Source organism: Cervus elaphus, chromosome 12, assembly GCF_910594005.1.
Source record: "Cervus elaphus chromosome 12, mCerEla1.1, whole genome shotgun sequence".
Lineage (NCBI taxonomy): Eukaryota > Metazoa > Chordata > Mammalia > Artiodactyla > Cervidae > Cervus > Cervus elaphus.
In genome coordinates, this window is record NC_057826.1 from 80,252,465 (window position 1) to 80,273,882 (window position 21,418).

Sequence of the window (21,418 nt, forward strand, 5' to 3'; positions counted from 1 at the left end):
GGACAACAGGTTAGTGACCCCTTAAACTGGATCTTTACTCTGACCCTGCCTTGTTTACCCCGCTGAGAGAGGCCTCACCCCTACCAGGCTGCTCCACTTACTAGAAACATGTTTCTCCCCTAAGAAACATACACCAGTAGAAAACCCTACTAGAAAACTTGGTTTACTTTCCACCTCCTCCAGGAAGCCTACCTGGACCATACATGCTCAGGAGCACCATTGCTCTGCACTTCTGAACTACTTACTCTGATCCTTGATTACAAACCTCTGGGTGGGATAGCCTTTCTCTGCTTCAACCAGATAGGAACTGCCCAAGCTAGGGAATCTGTCTGCCTTCTTGGCCTCCAGCCATGTTGTGGCCATGCTCAGGGGTGGACAGCCAAGGGCTTGGTCAAGACTGGGGGTGGGTGACTTCTTCTCTCCATACATGTACAACCAATTGGCCAGCTCCCTGTGTGTCCCACCGCCACTTCCCATTTCTTCACCAGGAAGCCTGAAGATAGGAAACCTGAAGGAATATAATGGGTTCTTGGGGGCCTAGCCCCCAGATCAGGACTCTCGGTAGGAAGTTGATACATCTCTGATCCAGCCCACAGTGCAGACCTGCCTCAGAGGAGAGCAGAAGGTGCATGGGGAGAATGGAATCTATGATAAACAGAAAGATGCAATTGTACATGTATTGGGGGCACGGTCTCGAGCACAGGCTCAAGGGTGTGACCTCTGAGTCAGTTCCCTCTGATCCCACTTAAACAAGCACCTACCCCAGAGAGAAGAAAGCCTGCCTTCTGGACACCTAGCCAGGCCATATCAAGGATGGAGAATTCAGAAAAAAGCAATCTGTATAGCAAGACATCCCTTTCATCGCAATAGCAATTTTTAAGATGAATATATGACCTAAATTGAATTCCAAAGGCCAAGTGTCTCCCCCTCTGTTGGCTAACACAGGTTTCATTCAACATTCTACCACTCAGTGTTTATTAAGAACAGACCACACATGAGAAGCCATGCCCACTGCATTTGTTTTCTCATGTAGTCTTCAAAATAATTTAGGAGAGTCACATCATTTTTTTCCCCCCCTTTTTGGCCATGCCACTCAGCATGCAGGATCTTAATTCCCTGACCAGGGACTGAACATGTGCCCCTTGCCGTGGAAGGGCAGAGTCTTAACCACTGAACCACCAGGGAAGTCCCAGGAAGTATATATCATTAAACCCATCTTATACACAAGGAAGACTGAGGAATACATGGGCAGTAAAAGACAGTATTTCATTCTACAGCTTCTGTTTTCCAGTCTCACGCTCTATTGTTTATAGCAGGGGCTTCCAGGCTTTTGGAATCCACAAATAACATTTCAAAAATGATTCTGGGGAACAAACACAAAATCCTATGCCAACTTTTTATTTAGCCAAGGACATGAAAAATACCCTCTCCCAGCACTATGATTTCATAAAGGGGCATTTTAACACAGAAGATGCAACAAGGATATAATGGTAGGATAAAGACAGCTTTTTAAGAAAGGACGTTGGCAACCTTACCCTAAAAATCCTCCATTGTTCTTTCTTTTTCTGGTTAAATTTCAAGCAGAACTGGCCAAAACCTTGGCATTACACAGTGTGGGAGCCACTGCCCTATCCCAGAGTTGCCCCTTTAAGCTAGAGCAGACCGTGAGCAAATAAACTTCCAGAATTTTCCATTCCTCTCTGCCCATGCAGGTTGCCACTGTTGTGGCACTGATCGGTTGGTATGTATATAATCAGCTACATCCCCACCCTATCCCCAGCAGGTCTTCTGATATTCAGCATTCCTTCTAGGGAAGGAAGTCTATTCTCCCCAGCCCATGCTCTCTTGGACCCAGATTTTTTTCTGGGTTTGCATTCCGAGCATACCCAGGCCCCCTGCAGCCTGGCAGGGTACACATCTGTCTCCCAGAGGTACTCAGTCCTCCACTGCAGTGGAGAGTCAGAGATCTCCTCCCTATCTCAGTCCAGAGGTAGGGCCTTCCCCTTGCTGGGGTCCCCAGATCCTGTGTATTATGTTACCAGATCAGTGCAGAGCAGATGTCAGGCTTTCCAGGCAGTGCTGGAAGGGAGAGTGTGTGAGACCTGAGTGAAGCAGTGGGGAGACTACAGATATGGGGGCTCCATTCTTTGCTTGCTCTCTGCTTTAGCCACACTAGACTCAGATCTGCCTCTCCCTCCTGTACCTGGGCCTGCCCCCACCCCCATCTGTGTGAGTCACCTGCTCAGCAGAGAAGAGGCTGACCCGTAGAGCCCTAGGTGTGGCTCCAGTTCCATCATATTCTTGCTGTGGGATGTTTAGCAAGTCACTTAAGCCTCTGTGCTTTAGTTTTCTGGGTTGCAAATGGGAGTATGAATGTTAGGCTGAGCTTGGTGAAACTGGAAAGTTTTGACCATATTTGGCCCACAAAAATTTCGTGCAGTTTAATAAATGAAGTGTAAGCTGTAAAGTGCTGGATACATGGTCTTTCACCAAATCCGACACCTCCTCCAGGAAGTGCTCCCTAGCTACCCCCAAGCCTCAGTGAAGTACCCCTCCTCAAATCTCACTGGTCAAGGCATGATTTAGCACACACTTCTTTTCTGTCTTGAGTTTTCTCCTCTTTCCGGAACATGAATGTAGATTCTCCACAACATGGAGCCCATCAAGGGCAAGACCTGGGTCTCCCCCTCCTAATTCCCTCAGATTGCTGGCATGCCACAGCTATCCTCTATTACAGTTTTCACAGGGAGAAGACTAGGCTTCACAAGGGGTTTCCATGAACCTGCTTTAATAAACAGTCATTTCTTAACACAAGGGTGGTCCTAGACGGCCCTGAATGGGTGGTATTAATTAAATTGAGGGGAGGGGAGGTGCTAGATGGGGAGGAATTAAGGGACCCTGACTCCTGGCCAGCCTGTGACACCAGGGTGCCAGGAAGCAGAACCCTGATTGAATCCACCATCTACTACACAGAGCCCCTTCAGTGACATTAACTAATTTCCAGGGTCCCTCACTCATGTGTTGAGTTGACATTATGGATCTGCTCTCTGTCCGCCCCACCCCCCCCAGCCCAACTCCGAATTGGTGCTGAGTTCCCTGAGACGAGTCTGACCTGTCCTCCCCCTAGGGAACTCACCCCTAAAGGGGACACGGACTGTACTGTGTAATCAATAGTCAGGCTGATGGGAGCTCCTGGGACATGGGACCCAAAAGTGGGGACATGGCCAAGATTTGGGTGGTCAGGAAAGGGGTTCCTAGATGAGGAGATGTCCCTGCCATGGGTCACTGGGGAGCTGGTTTGGGTTGACTTCCTGAAGCTGGGGTAGGGCAGCCTAACTCCCGGCTGACACAGAAACCCAAAGAAGTGAGTTAAATGGCGCACCAGGGCAGGCAGGGCTCACCACTGGATAAAAACACTCCTCCTCAAGGAGACCCAAGGACATTCAGGGATTAGGCCTCCCAGCATCTGTGCAGAGAACTGTCAGCTCAGAACCGCTCAAAAGTAGAAATGCCAGCAAGCAGTGATGTCATCACCCTAGTCATTCCCTCTCCCCCTGGGAGGTCCTGTAGTCCTGGGTAGAGAGCAGAAAAGCTTCTGCCAGATTGCAGAAAATTTCTGCTCTGAATGGGGTGCGAGAGATGGTCACAAGTGAGCTAAGAATGAGAATAAAAAATTCTTTCAAGAAAAACTTGATGTTGTTCTTTAGAGAGGTGGCAGGGCTGGGGGACCTTTTCGCCTCCCCCCTGTCAGTGCTGAGAATCCACTTCAGCATTAACACGACCTCCAGCCTTCGCCAGCCAACCCCTTCCCATCTCATCTCTGAGCTAATCTGACACGTTGGCCCTGACAGGGTCTAAGTAACCCCTGGGCCGTCTCGGCAACCACCTCCCGCCCCGGGGAGGGGGGGTGTCTGGCCAGCCCGGCTTGTGAGGATGGGGGTCAGGCTGTCAGGCTCTCTTAGTGGGCTGGAGAGGAGTACCGCTGTATCTCTGGCAGAGCTGGTGGGATTTGTCCATAAGCCCGGAGACTGCACAGCTGGATCGCCGGCGGGCCTGCGGGTGGGGGTGGGGAGCGGACCCAGAGGGAGTGGGGGCTGTGTAGCTCTGCTCAGGGGTAGGGGCCGGGGTGGAGCAGGAACTCCCCTAGCGTTGGGGTGCCACAATTTGCAGGAGAACCCAGGGAGAAGGAGGTCCACAGCCAGTCCCGGAATGCCAGGTCGCCCAGGAGAGCCCGCTTGCTGGCTCCCCGCTGCAGCAAGCTAGTCTCGGAAACCCGCATCGGAAGCACCCCGGAGTGCGTGATCCGACCCCGCATCCGTGACTGCTGCAGGCGCATTTCCTCGAAGTCTTACCTCGAAGGGCTTGGGTCGCACCCGCGCGCCCTGTGCCTCCTGGAGTTTCCCCCACGCCCTCCTGGCCGGGTCGCCGCGAGGCTCCGCAAGGGAAAGACCAGCGGGGGATTCGCCCCCGCCCGAGTCACAGGAAAACCCCAGGAGCAGCCCCGACGCAGTGCATTTCCCGGAAACCCCCTCTCCAGGCGCGCTGCGGGAAGGCCCGGGACTCCGCCAACAGACGGCCCGCCTCCCCGGAGGAGGGTCGGAGACCCAGCTGAAAAGCATAACCGCGGGGGAGAGGCGAGCCCGGAGCTCGGAGAAGGAGAGACCGGGAAACCCCGCCCCACCCCCCTATCTTGGGGTGGGGAATTAGCAACCCAAGCCCGCGCCCTGGGCTTGGGCGCGCTCCCAGCCTTTGGCCAAGGAAAGACACTCGAGGGTTGAGGAATAAGGTCGTCTCTCACCTCGGCCCCTAAGGTCCGGCACGGGTCCACCCTGCGCCCCACGCCGGGCCCGCCTCCGCCCCCCTCCCGGCCCCTGGCCCGCGCGCCACTGCCCCTTTAAGAAGCCCAGGTAGGCAGGCCGGGCTGCGGGAGCCGCTCCTATGGCAACCCGCGAGCTGCGGCGGCTTCATGAATATTCCGGGGCGCGGGAGCCGAGGGCTGCCGGAGGGCGCTCCGGGGGAGGCGGCCGCTGATGTAAGCCCGGCGGGCCGCTGGGCTCCGCTCGGCTGCAGCGGGAGCCCCGGGACGTGCTGGCCGGTCTCGGCCAGAGGAAGCGAGGCGAGCTCGCGAGCTGCTGGCCACAAAGCCCGGGCGGCGGAACAGACAGACAGCCCGCCCGCCTGCCCGCGGGACACACGCCCCAGAGGAGCGCTGGCCGTGCGCTCTGCGCTCCGGAGCGGTTTTCCGAGCGCCGCGGCTGCAGCGCCGCTTCAACCCGCTCCCATTGTTCCCCGCGGGGGCGGGGCGCCTGGAGCCCGGCCGCGCGCCGCGCCCCTGACCGCGGGAGTGAGGGAGGGAGGGAGAGCGGGGTCCCCGCGCCCAGCCGGACCCGGGAGGAGGCGCAACGCGGAGAGCCCCGGGACCCGAAGCCGGACTGGGAGCCTCCCCGCCGCTCACAGCCTGACTAGCATGGGCGCCTGAGGCGGCTGGCGCCGGCGGCGAAGGACGCGTCCCTGCGGGCGGACTGACCGGCGGGAGGAGCTGGAGCCGGTCCGCGGCGCCGCACCCGCGCCCCTGCCCCTGGCCCGGTTCGCGCCCCAGCCCCTGGAGCCATGGACAAGCTGCCGCCGTCCATGCGCAAGCGACTCTACAGCCTTCCGCAGCAGGTGGGGGCCAAGGCGTGGATCATGGACGAGGAAGAGGACGCCGAGGAGGAGGGGGCTGGGGGCCGCCAGGACCCCAGCCGCAGGAGCATCCGGCTGCGGCCGCTGCCTTCGCCTTCACCCTCGGCTGCCGCGGGCGGCACGGAGCCCCGGGGCGCGGCCCTCGGGGCGGCAGACGGCGAGGGGTCAGCCCGCGGCGCGGGCAAGTCCAGCACGAACGGCGACTGCAGGCGCTTCCGCGGGAGCCTGGCATCGCTCGGCAGCCGGGGCGGCGGCGGCGCGGGAGCGGGGGGCGGCAGCAGTCACGGGCACCTGCATGACTCCGTGGAGGAGCGGCGGCTCATCGCCGAGGGTGACGCGTCCCCCGGTGAGGACAGGACGCCCCCGGGCCTGGCGGCAGAACCCGAGCGCTCCGGCGCCTCGGCGCAACCTGCAGCCTCGCCGCCGCCGCCGCCCCAGCAGCCGCCGCAGCCGGTCCCCGCCTCCTGCGAGCAGCCCTCGGTGGACACCGCGATCAAAGTAGAGGGAGGCGCGGCCGCTGGAGACCAGATCCTCCCTGAGGCCGAGGTGCGCCTGGGCCAGGCCGGCTTCATGCAGCGCCAGTTCGGGGCCATGCTCCAGCCCGGGGTCAACAAATTCTCCCTGAGAATGTTCGGCAGCCAGAAGGCGGTAGAACGCGAGCAGGAGAGGGTTAAGTCGGCCGGGTTTTGGATTATCCACCCCTACAGCGACTTCAGGTAAGGGGGCCTGGCGATGATCCTGTGGGTTCTCTGAGCGGTCGCAGGCATGCTTCCTGTCTCTCGGCCCTGCCTCTCAGCCGGAGTTAACTTTCCTTCCTCGCGCTGGGAGCTTGGGGCGCCTCGATGCTCCGAGACACCCCCAGACCTCCTCTTGCACCGCGCTGAGAACTTTCCTCTGTGCTCCAGCCTCCCAACCTCATCCTCTCGGCCACATTAGAGGCAAGCTGAAAAGGTGTTCAAAGCCTGGCCTAGCCCTGCCGGCAGCCACGATGAGGCTCTGCCACCTTAAGCCCCACATCCTGCCTCCCTCTTCTGGGCTGCAGAGTCAGGGTGGACATCCTCAAGACTGCTCCAGGTCTTTTAGCCTGCAGAGCAGGGCCTGGAAGAGAGACTGACCTTTTGGCATCTGGGCCAGCTCCTTGGGCGCTGACCCCAGGCATTATTATCTGCCTTCTGGTGTCCTGGGAAGCTGCAACTGGGGAGGAGCTCCAGGGAGACTGAGGTCACTGGGGCCTCAGGTCCAGGGTAAAAGCCTTCTGCACCCACCTTAGCCCTGGGCCCAGCCCCTCATGCCAAGTAGTGGGCCAGGAGCAGGCACCCTGGGCAGCTGGCATCCAGATGAGCAGGGCAGCATGACCTTGCTTGTCGTGGTCAGTGAAGATGCCTGGTGTCCTGACTGATGAGCAGTTGCCCTGTGCCCCATTCTCACCCCAGTGGTCCAAGCTCCAGCATCTGCTAGGTCTTTCATGGGTCAGCTCTGGTTCCCCAAACGGTGTGACTACCAGTCTGGGAGAGGAACCCCGCCCCCTCCTCATCAGCAGAGTAGATGCCACTGAGGAGCAGATACCACTCCCGGCCTGTGGGGGTACTGTGCAAAAAGAGAAATTGATGATTGCCTCTGAAGTTGGAATCAGGGATGCCCCTACCCTCATCAAGATCTTGGGGCCTCCCTGGGCTTTCCTGATACACAGCATCGAAGTGAGGATCTGGAAAACGTTCACCCTTTTGAGCTGGGTTTAATTCATCTTCTCTCTCTCTCTGGGCCCTGCCCCCTATTTAGCTCTCTTCCCTGCCTTCCCTGCTCGCCTGCCAATATAAATGAACATTTTGCCAATGCAGAGCCCTCTTTGCAAACTCCAGGGAAGCTAGGTTTGTAATGAGAGCAAAGCCGCTTTCCATCCAATGAGAGAGATTTCTTGTGCTAGGAATGACCAGTCAGGCAACACTCAACGGCTTAAAATAGGTGGTGAACGGAGGGCCCCTACCTTTTCCTATTTTGAGGGATCGCTCTACCTAACCCTAATATCCAAGATTCCTGTTCCCAGAGGGCATGGGCAGCCAGAGGACAGACTAAACAAACAGCTACAATCCTCAATGAGCTAATGTGTGAGCTGATGGGAGACCCTCCCATGAGGAACTGTGGCTGGTTCCTTGTGCCAGTTTCCTAAAGTGTGGCCTCCCCTCAGGTCAGTACTGGGACCCGAGGATCCCAGCCTGAGCTAGGGGTGGCGTGGGAAGGCGCTGTTTTCTCCTGTATCCCACCCCCCACCCCCCAGGGGGATGTCCTGGGCTCCTCCTGTCTCTGAACTCCCTGGTGGTGCTGGCAGGTAGGCCATGTCAATATCGACCTCCCTTCCCTCTCTTGGCTCCCTGCTGGCTTTGCTGTCTGAAAGCCTCTGTTCAGAGTTCTCACCACCAACCTCATTGCCTGTGATGGGAGACTACTAGGGACCAACCCCAGGTATGTCTAGCTTCTGCTGTCAACAGGCATTAATGGAGCACCTTCTGGGAACTGGCTTTTCCCCTCCCAGTTGCCCCTTACCCGGGATGCTGAAGGGCTGGGGCCGGGCTGACTGCATCTATGCAACCTCTCCTGCCTTTCTGATCAAACTCTGCCTATCTTGGCATGTCTATCTGCAGTCCCCTTTCTGCAGAATCTCCTACTAACCACAGGCCACCTGGGACATGGCGGAGAAGAGGGTGGTAGGGATAGGGATGTGTGGCTGCAATGGGATTGATAGATGGGCAACCAGAAAAGGGTCAGACTGGGCTTTGAATCTGGGTTTGTGCAACAAGCACCAGGAATTGGTAGCAGCAAGCATATACCTTCTGTATGCAGCCTGATGCTAGGTGCAGTGCAAGAGAAGAAATCCAAGAACTATCTTGTATGTGGAAGGGTTGTGATCATGCCTCTAGGCCAAAGCAGCTGGTCTCATCTTCACAAGGTCAAAGAGGCAAGGACTATGGCCAAGTCTTCCAGGCTGAGAACACCCACCAACTCAACCCAGCCTCACCACCCTTCCCCACCCGCCCCAGCCAACCCAGCACCCTAAGCCTCAGTCCCTCGAGTTTCAGTCACTGGCCTTGGGCCTCTATGTGGAGCCAATCCCCAGTGTCCAGCTCAGGCTTCACAAGAGCTTCTGCAAGCATTGTTCGGGCCAGTTGAGTATTTATTCATCATTTTGACGGGCAGGAAGCACCGATCCAACAGAATTGGTTTAATAAAGAATCTCCAGCAAACCATGATAGATTGAGTTTGTGGTTTGGAGTTCAGGGCTTGCCGTCACAGACTGCTTCTGGCATCTCCTCTTCCTGGGGGAGAAAAGTTGGGTGCCTTTTCCAGGGGCTAGACTTGGCTATGCTCTGAAGAGCCCATATAACTTGAGCCCTGTAAATAGTAGGCTTTTCTTGGTTGCCTCTGCTTCTCCACGCAACCCACTACATGCACACACACCAGGCCCTGGCTACCCCCGTGACTCCTCCAGTCTCTACAAGCTTGTCTCACCTCTTCTCCCCTTCTACCCCGCATTTGCCTCTTGAAGCCATATTTAGGGTTTGGGAAGAGACCCGGAGAAGGCAGTGGCACCCCATTCCAGTACTTTTGCCTGGAAAATCCCATGGACAGAGGAGCCTGGTAGGCTGCAGTCCATGGGGTCGCTAAGAGTCGGACACAACTGAGCAACTTCACTTTCACTTTTCACTTTCATGCATTGGAGAAGGAAATGGCAACCCACTCCAGTGTTCTTGCCTGGAGAATCCCAGGGACGGGGGAGCCTGGTGGGCTGCCGTCTATGGGTTTGCACAGAGTTGGACACGACTGACGTGACTTAGCAGCAGCAGCAGCAGCAGCAAGGGAAGAGACCAGAACATGCAGCCCCTCAGGACATTGTTCCCCAGGCTCCTGCCCAAGGCTGGTTGGGCCCTTGGGTCCTGGGTGGGTCCTTCTTTCCACATGAGCCATATCTTGGAAGCTGAGCTTGGTGGTGGGAACCTGGAACAAATGAAAAATAGTATCTGTGTGATCTTGTTTTCCCAGGAGGAGAGAAAAGGAGTGGTGAGACCCCCTCCCCACCCCCCCCCCACCCCCCCCCCCACCCCCCCCCCCCCGCTCCTGTGAAGATGTTCCTGGTTCTGTTCCCAGGAACTAGTCAGGCTTTCAAGTGTCAGCCTCAGGGGGTTGTCCCGAGTGTGTGACCTCTAGGTGTCTGAGTAGATATCTTGGGGCTGCGCGTGTGGCCTTGGGGGCTGGAGGGAAGTCCCTATGTGGGATGTCAGTTCTAGGGCTACTCCTGTGCCCCAAACTCTAGCTTGGCCTTGAGAGTGGAGACAGGCAGGAACTTGACTCTTCTCATCCCCCTACCCATTCCATCTTCTCGCCTAAGCTTTCTGAAGCTGTGGAGAAAGAAAGGAAACAGCAGGCCCTGGAGGATCCTTTACTTGGGGGCAGAAACAGCTGGGTCCAAAATCACATAAACTGGACCAATGGCTGGTAGGTCCCAGGGTTGGCCTAAAACTGACGTTCTGTGCTGCGCCATGGCCCAGGCACTGCCACTGCCCACCTCATGTCACTTCCCAGCCCTGTCTGCTAGGGGTGCCTGCTTGGTTTATGAGCCTTCCCTGCGCCTCAGTTTTCCCATCCAGAAAAATGGGAATCCTGTTGCCTATGGCCAAGCCAGACACCGGTTGTCCAGCTGTGGTCACCCGGTGGAGGTAAGGTGAACTGTGAGAGAACAGAAAAGCGATGGTGAGCCCTGCCACCCTGGCCTCACTGCTTCCTTCCCTTAGTTCTGAGCAGACCAGATGGGCCTCTGTCCTTGGTTCAGGCCAGTGGTTCTGGATCTGCATCAGAGAACTGAGAACCTGCTGGAAACGATAGAGTCTCTATCCAGAAAGACACACGTATCCAGACACACCTGATATGAACACTCTCAATTTCTGGGGTCTGTGGACCCCTCCTAAGTTGAAAACCATCTAGGTTGTGAACCCCACTCTGGGCCAGCCCCAAAGAGAGTCTTGGCCTGGGAGGGGCAGGGGCTGGCCTCCCAGAGCCTTCGCAGGGGGGCCCTCTGTAACCTGAGGCTTGGGCTTCTCACCGCCTGCAGGATGCAAATGAAGCAGACGAGATGCTTTAGGAGGAAAGGTGCCCTGCTGGGGGACGAGTGATTTGTCTGCCTCCTCAGTGCCCTGTCTGTCTCTCTCCCTTTCAACCATGGGAAGGGTTGCTCAGGTCAGTGGTGAGGAGGAAGCAGGCAAAAGCAGGATGCTGGGCCTGGGGCATTCTGGGGCCTTCCTGGGGAGTCTTGTCCAGGACCGCGCTTCTGCTGTCAGTGTGGAAAGCCAGGAAAGGCACCGCAGGCTGCTGTGGCGCTAGGGGAGGGGGAAGGGCGTTGGTGCAGAGGGGAATTCCAAGGTGAGCTGCTTGGGTGGTACTGTCAGCTGGCCCAGTGGGCAGCAGGATTCTCCAGTGGTGAGGACGTGCTCAACCTGCTAAGACTTGGGTAGGTGGAGGATGCGCCGCAGAGGCCAGCATCCAGCGCGGGGCCGAGGTGCTCCCGGGATGTCGGGTGCGCAGCAACCCAATGGGGCTGGGGGCCCAGGACCCTCACACCGCCTGGGTGGCGGGGTCTGAGCTCTGGGTTCTCCCTATTGCAAGGCTTCAATTCCTTGTCCAGCTGCTGCAAGATGAGGCTGGGGGCCTTTCTCCTGCCCAGCCCCGCCCCATTTGTTCCCTTAGCTGCTGTGAGCGCCAGGCTCTGGGACAGTCAAGTGGGCTGTCTCACACAGTGCTGGGCTCTCTGCCTTCCATGTGCCCTCCTCTCCCAGACTGAGGGCCCTGGCGTCTTCTGGGATGCCCTCTCAGCCCAGTGTGGCCACCCTCATCCATCTCCCCCTCCTTGCCCATCACATGGCATTTGGATAGAGCTCTGGGTCTGTTACAGTGCAGTGCTTCTCACGGCGTCCTGTCATCCTACTCACCAAGGGTCTGTTAAAACACAGATTCTGACTCCTTAGGTCTGGGATGGGTCTGAGCTTCTGCATCCTGGTTAGTGCGCAGGTGAACCGAGGCTGCTGGTACCCAGCCTAGAGGCATGCTGAGAGTACTGAGGTTCAGACCGTGTGTTCCACGCATAACCTGGGCTCCCTGACTGAGTTCCTTGAGACCAGAGACTCTCTTCTTCTCTTGGCCTCCAGGACACACAGCAGGGAGAGTTCTGTGAACTGAGTCGAGCGGCCCTGAGCCACAGAGGTTGGCACAGGCTTGGGGATGTGAGATCCACAGCCTCCCTCCCTTCCTGCATCACTGCCTGGACACTGCCAACCCTGGATGCTGGCTGTTGGGATGGGGTGAGCGGGAGGAGGCCAGGCAGCCCGAGGGCTCTCATTAATCCATCCTGTCCCACTGTTTTCACAGCTTCTTGCCCCTTCAAAGGGCCGGAGGGCCGGCCGGCTGGAGAAGGGGCAGGGAGTATGGTGACTGCTGTGTTCTAATGAGATTTCTGGGAAGGAACAGATGTTGTCAGTGAGGGAGTCCAGAGGTGCCAGGCAGGCGAGCTGGTGTGAGGGGTAGCTGATGGTGGCTGGCTGGGAGGAGGACAGACACATTCAGTGAGAGCAGTGGCCTTGGCACCTTCGGGGTGGGGGGATTCTCAATCTTAATGCCCTTTCCCCCACTCCAGACCATGCCTAGTGGCCCCACTGGGCTGAACTTGTCTGTCATTTCTCACTGCCCCTGCCCAGCCTGGTAAGCATCCATCTACATCTAGATGACAGGGCTGACAAGTGTCATCGCAGCCTGAGTGGCCCTTGTGCCTGTCACAACACTGGCCACCGTGGGGGAATTCACCCAGAGCAGAAGGTCTGGCCCCAGTCCCCCGGGGGACTTGTCATGTAACTGAGGAGGCAGCCGGCTCCAGCACACATACCTCTTGGCTCAAGGGCTCTCACGAAGCTGCTGCTGCCAGCTGCTAATTAATAGAAGGGCTACTGAGGCCGGCCAGGCGGTCCTGCTTGGGCCCAGGGGATGTTGAAGAATCCACATTTCCCAGCCAGAGCGGGCCACAGGGAGGCCAGGGGCACTGCCTTGGCTTCAGAGAGGATGTTCTCTGCCAGCCAGGCTTTACCAAGAAAGCATTGCCAGGGCCCTGGAAATCTGTGATCCCGGAGCCTAGGCAGCCACTCAGAGACACTCTCTATCATCATCACTTACCCAGAGCGGGAGCGAGAGTCTGCCCAGTGAGGTAGTGAGCTCCCTGTCACTGAGGCTGCTCAAAATGAGACAGCAGGACTTACACCAGAGGTTGCTAAGCAGCGTCCTGTGGACCAAACACAGTACCCAGATGTGTTCTGTTTGGCCAACAGTGTGTCATAACAAGTCTGAGACAATGTTTAAAGCGGAAGGATGTCAGACAGAAATTTGGCTTCCCAGCTTCTCTTGAAAAATCGGAAACTGGAAATTCCGGCCCCACATTCCCACCCCACGGCAGGGAACTGGAGCTCACCAGAGGCCTTAAACTGGTTTTCAGTCTCCAGTTGCCCCCAGTCCCCACCTGTCCTGTGGTCTCTGGCCTGCATCCAGCCGTATCACTTGTGCACACTCAGCTGCCTGACCCTGTAGGCTTCTGAGTTTACAACTCTAGACTCAAACCAATACAGACTGAAGCCAGGTGGACTCACAGACCAATAACCACCATTTATGAACCACTACCACATGCCAGACTGTGTTAGGAGCTTCATTTCTCACATTTCACTTATTCTTCATAGTGGCCCTTAAAATAGGTTCTGTTGTCTGCAGTCCACAGATATGGAAACGGAGGCTCTGATGGAAAAAAAAGGATTTGCTTGAAATCACACAGCTATGAAGCACCAGAATTTTTCATAGAATTTGAACCTGTTCTCTAGGACTCAAAACTTGTACTTGTCCATTCTCTCTCTTCCTTCTTTTCTTTGTGTGTATGTTAGCTTTTAAAAGCTAAATTACAAAAGTAGTTCAAGAAAACATTCTCCTAAGAAGGAAAACATTGCAGATAATACTGAACACACATTATCTGTGTGGAGGAGCTCAGCTGGCATGGGAAATTGAACAGGCCTCAGAGTACCAGATCTGGACAGGGCTTAGCAAGCTCCTGGCCTAAAGCCTGTATTTTATAGGTAGGGAGCAGAGGACCAGAGAGGGAAAGTGACTGGCCCAAGGTCACAGAGTAAGTCTAAGTCAGAGATGAAACCACAACTCAAGAAGGGTTTTGGCTCAGAGGTCTTAGGGCTCCACAGCCTACCCCACCCCCAGCCAGAGAAGGGTCCAGGGAAGACTTTTGAATGGTCTCATCACTGGAACTCTTTTTTGTCTCCCCAGCCCCATGCCTGAATTTTGGACTGTTGAGTATGTTCAGGATCCGTCTTAATTTAAGCTCATCAATGAGAAGGAAGCCTTTCCATACCTGAGAATGTAGCATCCGAGGGTGAGCGATGCCTGTCCTAATCCCCCACCCTGGGGCTGCTGCCCCTGGGGATCTGGACTGGGACACTTGCCCATCTGCTCCCCCTGCACAGCCTGACATGGAGACCTTTGGGATTTTGGAACTACATCTGGATGCCACTGATGTGTTGGGGTTCAAAGGGGAAGGGAACAAGTAGCCAGTGGTGTCTGTGTTTTCTCTACCAGAGAAATATATGGTCATGGGGTCTGTGAAGAAGTGGAGTCAGTCTGTGGCTTAAGGCTCAGTGTGCGACCAGGATCAGGGCTCAGCCTGGGACCAAGATAAGGCCTTGGTCTGAAGTAAGGAACTGGAGTCCTTGAACAGAGACTTGGAGCCAACCTCAGTGCCTCCCTGAGACACGGGGGCTAGGGACAGGGTGGGCAGGTTGCCCATTCCATCCTCTGCCCCACCCCCCCCCCCACCCCCCAAACCCTCCCTTCTTTTAAGCTCCCAGAGCTCCTACACCTCTTAGCATCTGAGCCAGCTGCCTGTGGTCTTCTCAGGGAGGTAAAGTACGGATTATAAATACTCAAAGGTTCCACCACTGCCGAAGCCGGAGCCACCAAACCTCACATGTGCCCACTCCTGCCATGCTCTGGTCTCTCATTGTTTGGGACTGTGTCTATCTTCCCAGCCAGGCAGCCAGCTAGTGGCTCCTGCAGAGTAGTGCTCGGGCTGGGCAGAGAGATGTGCTGGTTTGGTAGAGGCACTCCCTACTTCCCACTGCATCCCCACCTCTGGGCTCCCACAAATTGCCGAGCAAGCAGTGGGACCTCCAGGTCTGCTCTCGGCAGCTGCGGGGGCCTGATAATTGGCTGATGATGATTTTGTGTCTGTCTAAGCATTTACCCATGTGGGTGGATGTGTTATGTCTGCACAAACGAGGCTTTCAGAAATTAATACATAACACAGGACTGGCTAATACCTTGTCTTCTGGGCTTGGGAAGGGGTGAGTGAAGGGAGGTTGTGCCCACTGGGAGACCAGATGCTCCAGTCCAAGACTGTTTTCACCCATCATGGAGAATGGGGATCTCTACCCATCTGGCAAATAGGAGGGTAGTATTTCAGCTCCTTTTAGGGTCCCCTGGTTGGGTTTGCGGGAGGGCAGACAAGAGATAGACCAATTTGGACTGATGGTCAGGGAAGGCTTCCTGGAGGAAGCAGAACTGAGCTGGATCTGAAGGAGAGAGAGACCCATTATGCACACTTTCTTGGAGGCGAGTGCCTGGAAGCTTGAGCCGCCTGACTGGGTATTGTCAGATAAGGGGGGCAGATTACTCCAAACCTGCCCTTTTGGACCTGCACTCCTGAAGCTTGGCCCTTGAGGACTCTGACCCCACGGCCCCGGGTCTTGCCCCCCGATGCTGCCTGAGTATGTGTGTGTGCATTTGCAGGTGAGTTTGTCTGTGTCACTCTCTGGCCTCTGACCCTAGGTCCTCGCAGCCCAGGCCAGCTCTCCCAGGCCTCAGCCCCAGCTGCACGGCCTCTGAAAAGGCTGCCTTCTTCTGCCATCCTAGACCCGGAAGGCAGATGTTACCACTGTAATAATGTCACTGAGTGTGTGGCCTGGAGCCCAGGAGTAATTACCCTGCGGTTCCCCATCACAGGCTGGAGCAGCCCCTGTCAATGATTAACCTGAGTCCCTGGCCACTTGACGCCAAAGCCAGCCATGGGCTTCTCCCACCTACAATTTGTCAGAGGATACTGAGCGATATCCCCTTCCCTACGGACAGGGAAGACTCTCCCCCTCAAGCCCACAAAGCTCCTAAATGCCACTGGCAGCTTTTTGAAGAAACATGGTCCAGGAGTGGGGACTCTGCAGCTGTGGCCTGTCCTCATGTAACATCAGGGCCAGCCCAGCCCGGAACCCTGGGCCTCTCATCCCAAGCTTCCCCGGCTTGTAACTGTCCACCCTCCCACGCGGGGTTTGCCTTCCTGACCCTCATCCTGTTCTGCCGGGTGACCTCAGCAAAGTCCTTCCCTCTCTCGGGTCCAGCGTCATAGCTCAGTCTGAGGCTGAGAAGGGAGCAGAGCTAATTGGCCAAATAGGTATTGAACCCGTAATCCTGACCCCATTAGTGCAAATTGAGCCGGCAAGGCAGGGACCGCACTGCTGACAAGTAGAGCTGATGAGAATCTCCTGCCCTGTTTCCTGAGACTCTGAGAGGCTCATCCAGGCGTGCTCCTGGAGTGTATGTGGGGTTCCTCTTTCTGTGGCGTCTCCACCAGCCCCTATCCTGGGGATCAGGGCTGGGGCTCCCTAGCACATTGTTCGGTTATGCTGTGTCTGTTGCCCTCCACCCCCGGGCCATTAGATCACAGCCCCTGTGGGGGTGGAGATCTGGCTTTTCTCTAGGCAAAGGCCCCCACCCACCCCTTCCTCCCAGTCACCACTTCTCTGGGGCCGGGGTCACTGTCCCCTCCTGTAACCCCCAACATGGTCTCAGTTCAGATGGGGGGATCCACGGAGACCAGGTCACATGGACAGCTAAGGCTGGAAGAATCCTGCAGGGCAGAGCAGTAGGACCATTGGCTTTGGAATTGGCAGGGGAAGGAAATGCAACAATGTCCATCCTGTCCCAGAAGCTCTGGGGAGTCATCCTCCTGCCGTGTTGCTCCAGGGCTTCTGTGGACAGACCCAAGGGGGCCAGCTGGAGGAAGAGGCCAGGTGAGACCGGGCTGTGCCCCATGTAGCTGAGTGGGCTGAGCCACGCCCTTACCACTTTGGCCGTGCTCTCCTCATCTGAAAATGGAACTGGAGAGGGGTTGGGTTTTAGCATGACCCCCAATCTGAAATTGGTGGTTGTAGAGGCACCTGGGAGCTTTCTGCAATTATGGATGCCTGGGTCTCTGTGCATGAGGCCTGGGCAGGTAGAAGTTTGGGGAGCACCCAAGTGAGCTGGGCACCCTGAGTGCCCTTTCTGCACTAACCATCTGCAGGTCTCCAACTGCAGTGTGTTCACCATAGCCTGGTAGTGAGATACCTCCAAGCCATTCATGACGGTCTCCTCCCCGGGGAGTCATTCCCTTTCCTTCCTGACGGCAGAACCAAAAAGAATCATAAAACTCTGGGCCTGTTGGGACCCCAGGGAACATGGCCCATGCTCTGTGTCCTTGTCAAACTGTGTTTTCCTGGAGGGAAAGCAGAGTCCCATCCAGCTCATGTCCCCAGAGCCCAGGCACTCCCAGGAGAGCGCCATCCTAACAAGAAGAGGGGCCCGTAGAGAGAGTCAGTGTTTAGCCACAGCCCTCCCCCATCCCCACCCTTGTCCTTGTTCACCCTGTCCGTCCCCTGCTTGGCCTCAGGAAGTTCTGCTCTGATTGCATCCCGTCTCCTCCTCGATGAGGTGTGCCTTCCTGCAGGAGCAGGTGAGCTCTCCTACCTGATTTCCCCTGAGCTTGTGCTCACCTGTGACTCCACAGCGGTATTCTATTTTTACTTATTCTCCTAAGCGGGAAGAGCTGTGCTTGAGCCTTTTTTGTTTCTTGTAAACCAGCTGAAGAAGCTCTCCATTGCTGGTCCCCTCTACAATTTCCCCCAAATGGTCTGAGTGAAGCTCAGAGAGGTTGGACCACTAGCCTTAAGGAACACAGCATCCTGGCAGTTCAGGGCAGTTCAGGTAGAGTAGGTGACCCCTGCTGTATAGTTTGGTGTGTGGGTGCACACACGCGTGTACGTTCTTATGCTACTGTGTCTCTGATGAGTGCACAGATTTAGAGTCTCCAGTACAGGGCTGAGGCCTTCAGAGAAGCAACGAGTTGATATCTTGATGTTCCTCATGGCCAGGGCTGGGCTCGGCTGTGCCGTTGAGAAGGTGCAATAACAATCCTTTCCCCAAGAAACTCTTTCCTCTGCACGTTCATGGCTCGCCATGTCCCCAGAAGAGTCCTGACTCCTCAGTCTGACATTCAGTATGCCCCCATCCTTTCTTTGGGTCAGGATTGGGTTGAGGGAGGGAGTGTCATGGTTTTCTGAGATGGGGCACTCTTCTCTCAGCAAGCCTTCCCTCTGGCCAGCTGCCCATGGCTAGCCTCTTTAGCCTCTGCACTGCAGAGATCCATGGAATCAGCATGTCTTTAGAGAGTGTCTGACTCCATCCTTTCATTGTACCAATGGGGACACTGAGGCAGGGATCGAGGGAGGCAGGGACTCCTTCAAGGGCACACAGCAAGTAAGAGACTGAGATGGGTAGAACCCAAGACTCTTGGCCCCTTGTCTAGCTTCCTTCTGCTGGAGAGCACACACCTCCTTCTTGCAACCACAAGGCCAGCCTTCCTGACCAGTGGGCACTCTCAGGCCCCATCCTTTTTGGGGTTTTTGTGCCCAGCAAGCCATGCTGCTCTCTCCTAGACTGAGGGCTTCTTGAAGTGGGACTGAAACCACTAGGTGGCATTTTGGGGGGGCCTTGAGGAGCTCCAGTCCTTTATGTCTCAGCTAAGAATGAATTCAGCAAGAGGCAAGTGATAGATAAGAAGTGACTTATTAGAATAGGATGCTTGTGAGGCTTACAAGTAGGTGGGTGAGAGGGTACCATGCCAAGAACTTAGTGGGCTACAGTTTTACAATCAAAGGTGACTTGGGGAAGGGGGAAAACCACCTTATTCCTCATTCTTGAGTAGACATCACACTTCCATCATCAGTTCCTGCTCTATGTTGTGTGGGGGAGTTTTCTTGTCCCTATAAGGTCAAGACAGGACTGTCATGGCACTATGAAAAAATTACTTCGGTCTCAGTACAGTGAGGGTCTTTCACTTTGAAATGCCCCCTTTCCACACACCTCTGGATCCCCTTAGTCCTGAGGCCAGGACCTGCATCTGAGTGGTTATAAGAATAATAATGATGATGCTAACAGCCAGCATGTACTGATTACTTGCATTGTGTAGTACATTATTAATATTATCTCATTGAATTATCTTGGAATCCTGTGAGGTGGGATTAAAGGTCTCATTTTGTACCTAAGAAAACAGACTCAGAGAAGCTGAGTGATTTGTCCAAGGCCACACCGCCAGGTATCCAGACACTAGAGTGCATAACTGCTGCACTGTCTGCTGTAACCTAGCTGCTCCAAGAGTGGCCCCTGGACCTGTAGCCTCAATAATCACCTGGGAGCCTGGGAGCCATACAGGTGTCCGCCCTCACCCCACACCCAGTGCACCCCAGTCTGCATCTTGGTAAGATTCCCCAGGTAATTTAGGCACTGTGCTATGTGATGAAAAGATCACAGAAGGGGAAGGGAAGGTTCTGGCAGTTTCAGCCCTCACAAAGCTCACCTTCTCCTTGGGGAATGGCTGCAACAGCCCTCATTGTATGCTGAGGGACTAGGAACTCAGCCCAGGACTGAGAGGGACCAGGGAAGAGATACCAGGGAAGAGGCAGGGGTAAAAGGTCATTTTGTCTGGGTCTTCAAAAAACAGAAACAAAGCCAAATTATGTTCTTCAGGTAATAGCGCATCCTCACAGAAAAGTGAGTTCCCAAAGATACTCCGGAATCCGGATAACCCACCATAAGCTCAGCGCTAGCTGGATGCCCTTGTCTGAATCGCACTGTTTGGGAGGCTGCCTCGGGCGGCCGAGGGAGCAGCTACCTGGGAGCCCTGTGATTCTGAGTCAGAGAGTTTGAGGTGGGTTAAAAATAGAGCCTAGTGGCCAGGCGGGGGTGGAAGACAGCAACTCATCTGCTGTAGGGGAAGACCCCAGGCTGGGTCAGGGGAGGATGGACCAGAATGGGGGGGGGGGGGCGTTTATTCCTCTCAGAGGCCGGGGTTGAGGGCGGTGGGAGGCAGCGCTTCGCAGTGTGAGAGGGGCGGGGAGGCAAAAAATGCCCGACTCCTGCTCCGCGTCCCCCTCGGGTGGGTGGAGCGTGCGAGGGGGGCTGGGCCGCAGCTCTGCCTCGGAGAACGAGACCGGAGAGCCTGTGATGGGGAGGGGCTGGTCCCTGCTCCCAACAGTTGTTATTGGTTGTGGGAGAGGGAAGGCAAGGAAGGTGTCCCACGTGTGTGCGTTCCCGCGCGCGGTGCGTGCGTACGTGTGTGTATGTGTGAGTTGTGGGCAGGCACGTGGTCTCCTTTGCCGGTTACACCTGTCCTTCAAATGGCCTCCCTCTGTCTCCTCATCCTTAACCGCCTCCAGAAAATCTGCTCCTCCTGCCGTCGCGTTAAGACAGCACCTTTGTCTCAGCGCCTAGGAGTTCCCCGCGGACCCGTGTGTCTCACATTAGCGGATTCTTCACCGCATGCTTCACCAGTCCGTGATTAATTTTTTTTGATTGCTTTTCTGATTAAAAGGTAATATTTGCCCATTATGGGGAATTTAGAAAATAAAGAAAGCTATAATATGGAAAACAAAACTCACCCATAATCCACTACTTAGAAATAGCCATGTGAATTCATTTAAAAAAATTTTTGACAGTCACCCACTCCCCCCACCACAACAGTCTTGAATACACGCATTTATTGAACAATAAGACAATTTTACTGAGACCTCACTTCCCCCCACCCTTCTCCCTCTGGGTGCAGCTATTGTGTCTACATCTGGGAAAAGGAAGAGGGGTCATTTCTGCTCTCGGGGAGCACACAGCAAGTGTGGAGAGACGAGACTAATCCTGGGTCTTCGAGGCGGGGGCGACGTAGGGGAATTCAAGGGAAGAAATGGAGCTGCCTCTTCCGTGCCCCCCCCACCCCCCCCCCACCTTCTGGATGTCTGTGCATGCCTACCAGGTAGATGGGAGAATCTGCCAAGTCGCCATCGAGGGGGCGCGCCTGAAAGGAGGGGCCGTGTCTGTAATGAAGGGGCGTGCCTGAAAGGAGGGGGCGTGTCTGCAATGAAGGGGCGTGTCTGTAATGAAGGGGCGTGCCTGAAGGAGGGGGCGTGTCTGTAATGAAGGGGTGCTCCTGAAAGGAGGGGGCTTGGTGTGTTCTGCCTTGCCAGGCTTGGGCTGATCAGGCTGGAAAGACAGTCATGGCCTCGGTTGACATCTTTAGCCTCAGTCACCACCCACCAGCCCCTGTCGTCCCTCTGTGTCAGAACCCTGACCCCACGTTCTCCTGGCCCATCTCTTGTTCATCTACCTTCCCCAACCCCAGCTCCCACTCCTCCTCCATGACTTTTCTGCCATCATCCTCACTAGGTGGGGGCCGTTGGCTAGTGGATGTTGTTAGGAGTCTTCAGGTCTTGGGGGCGGGGAGGGTTGCACGGGATAAGTCCCTCCCTGCCCTTTGGAGGCCTGTGAAAGCTTCGTGGGAAGGAGTCGGGGTCTCAGAGGG

The 21,418-nt window shown here is 55.9% G+C and overlaps 1 protein-coding gene across 1 annotated transcript in view; it reads left to right on the top strand.

The window, feature by feature from the left end:
• The first annotated feature begins 5,610 nt into the window (after positions 1 to 5,610).
• The window catches only part of HCN4 (hyperpolarization activated cyclic nucleotide gated potassium channel 4), a 48,398-nt gene continuing 32,590 nt past the window's right edge, over positions 5,611 to 21,418 (top strand). The window contains exon 1 of the mRNA XM_043919667.1: positions 5,611 to 6,398. Coding sequence (XP_043775602.1) covers positions 5,611 to 6,398 — 788 coding nt within the window. The remainder of the gene's footprint in view (positions 6,399 to 21,418) is intronic.